At 42.6% G+C, this 11,383-nt stretch overlaps 1 protein-coding gene across 1 annotated transcript in view; it reads left to right on the top strand.

The window, feature by feature from the left end:
• The window catches only part of TENT4A (terminal nucleotidyltransferase 4A), a 686,787-nt gene that overhangs the window by 174,192 nt on the left and 501,212 nt on the right, over window positions 1–11,383 (top strand). Inside the window, exon 4 of the mRNA XM_077491885.1 lies at window positions 5,149–5,256. Within this exon, the coding sequence (XP_077348011.1) occupies window positions 5,149–5,256 (108 nt within the window). The remainder of the gene's footprint in view (window positions 1–5,148; window positions 5,257–11,383) is intronic.

Below are 11,383 nucleotides of genomic sequence, written 5' to 3'. Positions count from 1 at the left end.
AATTTTTTTAAGGGGTCACTGCACTAGTAAGGTTGAGAACCACTGCTTTACTATTTACCAGTTGAGAATTACAATGGAGGTCCTGTGCTAGAATTATTGCTCTGACATTTCCGGCGATACCTCACGCGTGATGCAATCGCCTTTGCATGTACAGTGGGTATCGAAAGTTTGGGCACCCCAGGTAAAAATGTGTATTAATGTCCATAACTAAGCCAAGGAAAGATGGAAAAATCTCCAAATGGCATCAAATTACAGATTAGACATTATTATATGTCAAAAAAAGTTAATTTTATTTCCATCATTTACACTTTCAAAATTACAGAAAACAAAAAATGGCGTCTGCAAAAGTCTGGGCACCCTGCAGAGTTAATATCTTGTACTGCCCCCTTTGGCAAGTATCACAGCTTGTAAACTCTTATTGTAGCCAGCCAAGAGTCTTTCAATTCTTGTTTGAGGTATCTTTGTCCATTCTTCCTTACAAAAGTGTTCCAGTTCTTTGAGATTTCTGGGCTGTCTGTCACGCACTGCTCTTTTAAGGTCTATCCATAGATTTTCAATAATGTTGAGGTCAGGAGATTGTGAAGGCTATGGCAAAACCTTCAGTTTACGCCTCTTAATGTAATCCCCCGTGGATTTTGAGATGTATTTAGGATTATTATCAATTTGTAGAAGCCATCCTCTCTTTAATTTCAGCTTTTTCACAGATGGCATCAAGTTACCATTCAAAATTTGCTGAAATTTTATTGAATCCATTTTTCCTTCTACTCGTGAAATGTTCCCTGTGCCACTGGCTGCAATACAACCCCAAAGCATAATTGATCCACTCCCATGCTTAACAGTTGGACAGAGGTTCTTTCCATTAAATTCTGTGCCCTTTCTTCTCCAAACCTACTTTTGCTTATTCCGGCCAAAAAGTTCTATTTTAACCTCATCGGTCCACAGAACTTGTTTCCAAAATGCCTCAGGCTTGTCTATATGTTCATTTGCAAAGTTCAAACGCTGCTTTTTGTGGTGAGGACATAGAGGTTTTCTTCTGATGACTTTTCCATGAAGACCATATTTGTACAAGTATCTCTTTATAGTGGAATAGTGTACCACAACTCCAGTGTCTGCCAGATCTTTCTGGAGGGATCGTGCAGTCAAACGTGGGTTTTGAATTGCTTTTCTCACAATCCTGCGAGCTGTTCTGTCTGATATTTTTCTTGGTCTTCCAGATCTTGCTTTAACTTGCAATGTTCCTGATGACTGCCATTTCTTAATTACATTCCGAACAGAGGATATTGACATCTGAAAATGCTTTGCTATCTTCTTATAGCCTTCTCAAGCTTTGTGAGCATCAACTATTTTCAGTTTCAGTTTTCTAGACAACTGCTTAGAAGAACCCATGGTGCTGATTGTTGGGGCAAGGTCAGATGAGTCTGGCCATTTAAAACCTTTTTAGATTGACATCACCTGGTCTTCCCAGACGATTGAGAACAATCCATGACACTGGCAGGTCTCAGCTTTGCAAAGGGGGCAGTGCATGCTATAAATGCTGCAGGGTGCCCAAACTTTTGCAGACGCCATTTTTTTTTTTGTCTGTTATTTTGAAAGTGTAAATGATGGAAATAAAATCTAACTTTTTTTGACATATTATAAGAATGTCTAATCTGTAATTTGATGCCATTTGAAGATTTTGCCATCTTTCCTTGCCTTCGTTATGCACATTAATACACATTTTTTCCTGGGGTGCCCAAACTTTCGATCCCCACTGTAAGCAATGGGGGGATGGTTTTTATTTGGTCTTTAACAATGTACTTTTTTCTTTGTCACCTTGATTACTGTCACAAGAATTAACATCTCTTGTGATGGCATGAGTTGTGACAGGTCCGCTTTATGGAGAGTTATGGGGTCTATTAGATCTCTCCTCTGGCCTTCAAAGCATCATGTCAAACAGACCAGTTTGGTCCAATATTTTCACAAGCAAGTAGTCTTGTTTGCATGTGACCGAAACCAGAAGTGATGAAATCCTTGACACTTCTGACTTCTGATGTCACACAGTGTGAAGAACATCAGTTACTCTCAATTTGTGCCTGGAGCTGGATTCTGCAAGTCGCATATTTTTAAAATATATCTTGCCCTTTTGGATGTTTCTCAGGAGAAGGTGTCATGGGTGACCGGTTTTTTGAACAACGCGAGAGTGAATCTGTCTCAAGCCTGTCTTTACATACAATATAAGAAGCCTATCCTATAAACCTTTAACCCTTTGTTAGGCCAAACTGTGTTGAAATCTAGTTACAACTTATAACCCGTCTGTGCAGGCAGATTATTAATTATGGCAATCACAACTGCCCAGCCCACTCTAAACAGCTATGTAGGATTTTTCCTTTCTGGAGAGTCCAGAATAGAGCATCTAATAAGGGGTAAGCAGCAGCTTTTAACTCCATTATGCTCTCGATGTTATGCTACAGTAGGTGAACGCGATATTGTGTCAATCTCGCTGCTTTTATTGGCGAGCTTGACATCCTGCGTGCCCCATCGTGGGAGCCAGTGCTGAGCTGACTCGCCTCGGGAAAGGAAACATTTTGTTTTTTCCTTTCCTAATGAGCGACAAACATTGCTTACATTGAGGCCGGGTTCACACTAGTGCGGGATCCGACTTGGAAATATATACTATTTGTGATAACACGTGACTGGTTGATTAATTGGCTAACTCACTGGCTGAAAATATCAGTCCTGGCAGATGACACCAATCTTGTGAGGTCTCAGCACATGTTGCAGAACCATCAATCCCAAACTAAACCAAATTGTGGTAATATAATATGCAAGCACAAAGATATAGTATCTGTGCACAAATAGTAAAAAGGATAGATATATATATATATATATATATATATATATATATATATATATATATATATATATATATATATATATATATATATATATATATATATATATATATATATATATATATAGAGAGAGAGAGATGATAGAGAGAGAGAGAGATGATAGAGAGAGAGAGAGATGATAGAGAGAGAGAGAGATGATAGAGAGAGAGAGAGATGATAGAGAGAGAGAGAGATGATAGAGAGAGAGAGATGATAGAGAGAGAGAGAGATGATAGAGAGAGAGAGAGATGATAGAGAGAGAGAGAGATGATAGAGAGAGATCTATAATCTCAGACATGTAATGGTGAAAAACATATTACATATGCAAAAGTGAAAATTCAACTAATGGCCATGGAAAATAACGTAAAGTGTGAAAATTACCACAATAGAGTAAATAGTAAAATCGTGTATAATAAAGATGTTGGATCAATACTGTGTGAAACAATGTGAATCAAATCATGTTAGGAGCATGTACATAAATCATTAGATGCATGCGTTAACCAAAATGGTTACACATGAATAATGCTATAAAATGTTCCTGAAGCTCCCCCACCCCAAAAGCACCTTGTTCCCATGTTGGACAAGGGCCTCTTCCCGACAACCCTGGTTGTTGGGGTCTGAGGGCGGGGGGCTTATCGGAATCCGGGGCCCCAGATCCCAGCACCCCACCCGATGTGAATGAGTATGGGGTACATCATACTCCTACCCATTCACCCCTGGGGAAAAAAATCGTCAATAAAAAAAACACACTAGACAGGTTTTTAAAGTAATTTTATTAGGCTTCTCCGTGCTCTCCGGACTCCTCCACTATCTTCTTCCAGCTCTTTTACTAATGGTGGCCCGGTCTTCTGCGTCATCCTTGCCTCTTCTCTTCTTCTGATGTTGACACAACTATCTCTCCCGTTGTAATACCGTGTGCGAGGTGCACAACGAGTTATATAGGCATGGTGCGGTGTCACCGGGTGATGTCGCCCCTTATGACATAAAGTCCCGGGGCATGCTGGAACTGTTATAGCAATACAGCAGTAACCGTGACGCCCAATAAACAGTCATTTCGTGTTGTAAATGCCGCCTAGCTACTGGCTTTCGTGCATGCTTTGCAGCACATAATTTGTGACTTAGGCTAAAAGTCACATTATAACCTTGTCAGTATTCAGAGTAGACAATTAGTAGGTGGGCATCCTCAGTCTTCAATATGGGAATGGCCTCTGCACACTGAATTGTTCTGGTAGATCTGTTACTGTTATGGTGCCGGCTGCTGATCTGTTGGCATCTTGCTTCAATTGGGTGGATACGTTCATAGCGAGGGTGAGGGATCCAAAGGACACACTGATGGCCACGCAAGTTTTTTCTGGTTGATGTCTTCCCCCAGTTATGGATTTTTCCTTTACTGCTTTGCAGGATCAAGGGTATTCCAGTGTTCTTGCTGGCAGCTATTTGGCCCAGAAGGACTTGGTGATTTGACATTTTCTGACACCTGGTGGACTCCATTGTCACTTTAGATCAGCCTGGCTGTCTCAAGGACTGGTTTACAATCCTGTTTCAAGGGCTTGGCTGTTGAAAGCCAAGTCCTAAGGGATCAAGTTCTGACTCCCATTTTTCCTGTGTCGCTTAGGCTAAGAAGTTGACCTTTCAGGTCAGTCTTTGCACTTGGAAGGCTGACTTCATTTCCTGCAAGGCACAGAAATTTCACCCTAGATGATACTCCATGGCATGTATCCTGTCCTTTTTTCAGTCTGAGCTGAAGCCACATTTGCCTTCCCATGGGGCTCTGGCCAGAGGAGGGACCCAAAAAGAGGAAGTTGCCGGCCGCTCTGTGCAATTCCATTGCATAGAATAGGTAAGTTTATTTTTAAAAGCCCTTTAATAGTGTGAGGAAAAAAAACACTTGTAGGTTTAACTAGTCATTTTTTATTTTTTTTTATTTTGTGCAACGATTCTCGGTGGTCTGCATTACAAGAGGTATTGCAAGGGTATGTGGTACGTACATTGTGCTAAAACCTATTCCTCTCTTATCTCAGAGTTGGGAGGTTTGTCGCAAATGTCTGTAAAATGCAATAGATTGAACAAAACCAAGTCCTAGTAACTTCAAAAACTGATCAGTATTACACCCGTGCGTTTAGTCAATTTGTCTGCAGTCAACTTGAATTTTAGTCCTAACAGCCACAGTTTTGGTATATAGTGCATACAGTCTCTGTATGCATATATAGTACATACAGAGACTGAAATAAAATGCATTTCTTGAAATTTTCTTTTTCAACATTTTTTTTTTTTCTAGGTGCCAATAATTAAACTTATGGATCAGAAGACAGAGGTCAAAGTGGACATCAGTTTTAATGTTAGAACTGGTGTGAAGACAGCTCAGTTTATAAAGGATTGTATACAGGTAAGGTCTGTCTTTTTTCTGTCTTGATTTTGGGGGGGGGGGGGGGGGAATTGCTTGCATAACTCTATTCTGCTTTGTGGCTGGAACTACACTTTTAGCATTACTGGAGTCATCCTGCAAAGCTTCATAAATGTATTTTCCCTTGCTTTACTGTGATTCTGCTAGCAGTAAAACCTAGCTTTCAGCACACACGCCTTTGCACAGTGAAATCTAACCACCACCAAACACATTTGTCTTCCCTTTCTAATCGCACTCATTCTCCAGATGCCCTTTTAGAAATCCACGGTTTAGTAACCACAGTCCTCCACACACACATTTCCTACTGGACAGTGCCCCCATCCTCCTCACAAACATTGATAATTAAAGTGGTCGTAAACCCCTTTCAACCACTTGCACCTACAGGTAAGCCTTAATCTAGGCTTACCTGTAGGTTAAAGAAATATTTCCTAAACCTAAAAGGTTTAGAAGATATTTGCAAGAATAGCGGCACCAATGTCTATGGCGCATGTGCCATAGACATCAGGCGCACTGAGCATTCCTTTTCTAACGGCGATCATAACACTGTGACTGGCCGGAGCCGCGATACCCGGAAGTCACTCTGGGTATCATGACATTGACTGAGGGAGTGACCGAGGAACGCTGTGGGGATTTCGATCTCGGGTAAATATTTCATAATTAGCTAGTATGTTGTGCATACTAGCTCATTATGCCTTTGCCTTGCAGCGTGTCTTTTTTTTTCTTTTTTTCTTTTTCTTTTCTTAGGAGGCTTTATTTCTTCTTTAAAGTGGAACAAACATTCCACATAATTATGCTACTAAAATTTGTGGGTGCTATAAATTGCTGGCATTGCTCATGTTATTGCTGGAGGCTGCCATTTTGCTGATGCCCAGAGCCCCTGAACAGCAGTAAATCCTAAAGCCGAATTAAACGCATTGCTTTAAGTTTTAAAAGACAGTTACATTTTTGAAATGCTGGGATTGCTAACTCATATTTGCTTGTTTCCTCCACCAAACTGTAAACACTCAAATGGCTGGTGCCATTACTGATCATGTGCAACACCATGGCAGTTGCAGATCAAACAGAAGCAGTTTCCTTGGCTGTGTAAAGGGTAGGAGGGCTTAAATCGGCTTTAAGGCTGTCAGATCAGTCTCTACAAATTCTGCAGTTCCTGAAAATGGAGAACTGAGCATGTGCAGAGCTTGCTGGATTTTAAATTTTCTATGCACTTATGTTTAATGTTTTACATCGCTATACCTGCAAAAGGGGCCAGCCTGAACTTCATTTGCGGTCTAAAGTTCCCACTTTTAGGATCACACACAATCTGAAGGTTCAGTCTTCATAGAAAAGCCTGGTTCAAAAGCAAGTCTGTAGCTTTCCCCTACAGCATTTTCACTACCTGTGTTTCGAAAAGAGGACACCGGTTTAGACTTTCCAGCGTATCCTGCCTCCAGCAAACATTTCTCATTTACCAGTGCCCATTCAAACGTTGGGATTGAATAGTGACCAGTCTGTAGTGAACATGCATTAACCCTTCAGTGATCAGCCCTTGTCCAAGTTTGTGTTAAAGCAGTAGTATAGTTTAAAAAAAATATAAAATGACCCACTGCAGGTAAATACCATAATGTAAAAGTATTCACCAGATATGGGCCGGGATGGACTGATTGCACGTTGGGATGACATTCAAAGCTTCAGGAGGCGCTGGATCCATCGTGTTCAAAAAGCAGGGGATGATGGATTGTACATGAAGAAGGGCCACGCCCGAAACATGCCCTGTGACACATTGTCTCGCGCACCATCCATCATCCTATTTGCACACCGGATCCGGCGCCTCCTGAAGCTTCTGATATCTTAACATGCCATCTGTCCATCCTGGCCAGTCAGACTCAGTCTCTGTAACTATCCCCCACCTCCAGGGATTACAGTGGGCCAGCTGCTTTCCACAGCAGCTGACGTTCTCGCTGATACGCCACCAGCATAGCCGAGCCGCCTACGCTGGTTATCCCATACCGCACGTTCATTGCACAACAGGGCTTCCCATCTTGCCATCTATGCTGGAATTGGTTAAACTCACCATCTTGGGGATTGAGTGATCTTACCTGGGCAGACCATTTCCCTTCTCTCAGCACCATTTCCTGTATAGTATGTGGAGTCAACCTTGCTGCATATGACTTTGGGATGATGGCACACTGACCAGTCTGTTTTAACGAAATCTTTTTTTATGATCGTGCATTTATTAAAATGATAATCTGTTTGAGTTATTTATCTCTTTGGGACTAAAAGTATCAGCCAGCAGTTTCAACAGCATCCTATTTTTGGCTGCACATAGACTTGCATACCCTAGCGCTAAATATTGTGAAATTTAGTGTTTGTTCTTTGTCTTGGCGCATATATATATATATCTCATTCTGTATAAGTATTCTGAACCCCTTGAATTTTTCACTCTTATATTGCAGCCATTTGCTAAAATCATTTAAGTTCATTTTTTTTCCTCATCACCCCATATTGACAGAAAAACACAGAATTGTTGACATTTTTGCAGATTTATTAAAGAAAAGCTGAAATATCACATGGTCCTAAGTATTCAGACCCTTTGCTGTGACTCATATATTTAACTCGGTTGCTGTCCATGTCTTCTGATCATCCTTGAGGCTGGGTTCACACTGCTGCGGGGGAAGATCCGGATGTGATTCGCACTGCAAATCACATCCGATCTCCGTAGCGATGCGAGTTCAGCCATACAGATAGTATGGCTGAATTCGCATCGCTCCCGCAGCAAACTCGCACAGGACCCTTTTTTTGGTCCGCAACAGAATCGGATCGCATGGGGGTTCACACCATGCGATCCGATTCCTGTGCGAGTCGGCAGATCGCACTGCGATATGCGGACGGATCTGGGGGTGTCATTAACATATCATTGACACTCCCAGCCGTCCGCATAGGGCAGTGTGAACTGCCGGCGGGAGTAATGCGATGCGGGAAAACACCGCGGATTTGCGGCGTTCCCGCATCGCAGCGGTGTGAACCCAGCCTGATGGTTCTACACCTTCATTTGAGTCCAGCTGTGTTTGATTATACTGATTGGACTTGATTAGGAAAACCACACACCTGTCTGTATAAGATCTTACAACTCACAGTGAATGTCAGAGCAAATGAGAATCATGAGGTCAAATACATTCTGACATTAAGAATCAATCGGCTACCAGAGCGCCGTTGTAGTCCATTGGAAAGCTGCAAAGGATGTCGTGACTTGTAGTTCATTCATACACAGCGTTAAAAGCTTGCTTCTCTGCCTCTTGCCAGCATTCAGTGGCTGCAGTAGGAAAATACAGGGGATCGGTTACAGTATATGTCGCCTATGCTGTCCAGGTTCTACTTCTGCTGCCCGGCACCCCTGTGTGCTCCGCTGGTACAACCCTCCTTTCTGCCGCCTGCTCAGTGGGACCCCTGTATGTTTTTGTTTCTCTTTATATTCTTTATGGTTATTCAGTATAAAACAGTAATATGACATGACGCCACATTCCTGAGAAAGGTTTTCTGTGATAGCAGTGGAAATTCAGGTAATGGAGGTTAATAACCAGCTAATATGTCAATATGGTAACAAATATCAAACAATTCAGGATAATTGTAGAAAAAAAGCATTGCCATGTGATAAACAGTATTTGAAGGAACATGACCTGCATGAACATTCTGAGAGGATCAGATCACCTATCTAAGCATTTACCCTTTACCACACTCTGCACATGGGACGTTCCTATCAGATGTTTGGTGCATACCGAAAAGCATTTTGCAATGTTTTCAGTCAAGAGGGAGGGAATGGGGATGGGGAAAAAAGAAAAGGGGGGGGGGCGGCACTGCGGTGGGGTTGTCAGGATAAGAAATTGAGCGCTCAGAATTCTCAAAAAGGGTATCGGAACAGGAGAAAGTGCAGAGAAGGGCAACCAAACTGGTAAGAGGCATGGATGAGCTCAGCTATGATTAGAGGAACTGAATCTATTCACTCTTGAAGAGGAGATTAAGGGAGGACATGCTCAACCTGTACAAATACATAGTTGGTCCATGTAGTGAACTTGGTGTAGTTATTCACTTTAAGGTCATCAGAGGACAAGGGGGCACTCTTTGCATCTAGAGGAAAAAAAGATTTAATCTCCAAATATGGAAAGGTTTCTTCACAGTAAGAGCTGTGAAAATCTGGAATAGACTCCCTCCAGAGCTGGTTCTGGCTCAGTAGCTTGCTTTAAAAAAAAGCCTGGATTCTTTCCTAAATGTTCAGAATATAACGGTACTAATTTTTATAGGTAGTTGATCCAGGGAAAATCTGATTGCCTCTTGGGGTGGGGTTCAGGAAGGAATTTTTTCACCTGCTGTAGCAAATTAAGAAAGAGAGAGCCTAGTGCATATTGCACAGCAACACCCCTCAGGATTGCGAGGATAGACCAGACAGTATTTAAAAAGATATTTTATTTAATTATATCAAAAAATATAGTAGAAACAGTAAAACAAATAATGATACAAAATCACAAGTATAGCATAATACCCTCCGATATGTGATTAGTGGGCTAATATATGCAGCTGATGAGAATGAGGCCTGACATGTTTCAGACTAATTTGTCCTTCCTCAAAGGCTTTGTCATCCATAGCAAACATGTTCTATAATGTAAACATATTTAAGTGTTAGTATAATAGTATAATAGTACAATCATATGTAGACATATTTATGAAATAGTCAATCTAGTTCAATAAGGCGACTATGTGGTTATACAGAATGGAAATGGCAAATTAGGGACAGCATACTTGCATGCCTGTGCGGATCGTTGGCAAACAGATGGTAAATAAAGCAGTGTGGACAGTGGCGGCTGGTGCTCAATTATTTGGGGGGGGGGTCGCAAACAAAACCCCAACCAACCCCCCCCCCCCCATCACTCGCCCACAATAGGGCCTACAGATAGATACATAGACAGACACCTAGACAGACATTGTAGATAGACATTGGGTGGGATAGATGTAGATAGACAGACGTTGGGTGGGGAGAGGGGGACACACAGACACACACAGAGAGAGACGCACAGTGGTGTAGTGGTTAGCACTCTCGGTTAGTAATAAGAACCGTCGCTGGTTCAAATCCCAACCACAACACTACCTGCCTGGAGTTTGCATGTTCTCCCTGTGCCTGCGTGGGTTTCCTCCGGGTACTCCAGTTTCCTCCCACACCCCAAAGACATGTAGGTAGGTTAATTGGCTTCTGTCCAAAATTGTCCCTAGTATATGAATGGGGACCTTGGATTGTGGGCTCCTTGAAGGTAGGGACCGATGTGAGTGTGCAATGTACAGGGATGGAGACAATTGTAGACACTCAGGTTGAACTTGATGGACTTGTGTCTTTATTCAACCTTACTATGTAACTAGTAGAGCAACTAGTGCAAGGCCTGAAGTACGTTTGTGACGTGGCCCTGGATACTCTCCCGCTGTTATCCAGGGCTTCAGTGTCAGCAGTGGTGCTGAGGCACCTGATTTGGATAAAATGCTGGTCTCCTGACCAGGCATCCAAAAAAGCCCTTACGGATCTTCTCTTCCTTGGCGACCGGCTCTTTGGAGCCTCTTTGGATAACATTAAAAATGTCACAGGTGGTAAGAGTACTCCCACAGGCCAGGAAGGCTAAAGAGCCACGCAAAAGTGCTACTGCTTGAAGGTTTGACCCCACCCGCAACTCGGGTTGGATGAGTTGCCTTCGGGAGTTTGCAGCCCGGTGGACCTCTCGGCTGTCCGACCAATGGGTCTGCGATATGATTTCCTCAGGCTACAAGATGGAGTTCCTCTCTTGGCCGCAAAACAGATTCTTCCCCTCCAGCATACCCATACTCCTGGCTCGCCGGGAGGCCCTTTTGGGGGCAGTAAGGGACCTGCTGAGTCGTGGGGTGATGGTACTCGTTCCGGACTCGGACCGTTTCCAGGGGTTCTACTCAAACCTGTTGGTAGTCCCCAAGAAGGAAGAGGTACGTCCAATCTTGGATCTAAAAGCCCTCGATTACTTTGTGAAAGTACAGAGGTTCACAATGGAATCAGTTTGCTCAGTAGTCGCTGCACTCCATCAAGGTGACTCCCTGGCATCCTTAGACATCCAGGATGCGT

This window comes from Lithobates pipiens, unplaced genomic scaffold (assembly GCF_037356315.1).
Source record: "Lithobates pipiens isolate NorthernLeopardFrog02 unplaced genomic scaffold, aLitPip1_a1.2 Scaffold_19, whole genome shotgun sequence".
Lineage (NCBI taxonomy): Eukaryota > Metazoa > Chordata > Amphibia > Anura > Ranidae > Lithobates > Lithobates pipiens.
Note: the sequence above shows the minus strand (reverse complement) of the source record. Positions and strands in the feature narration are given on the sequence as shown.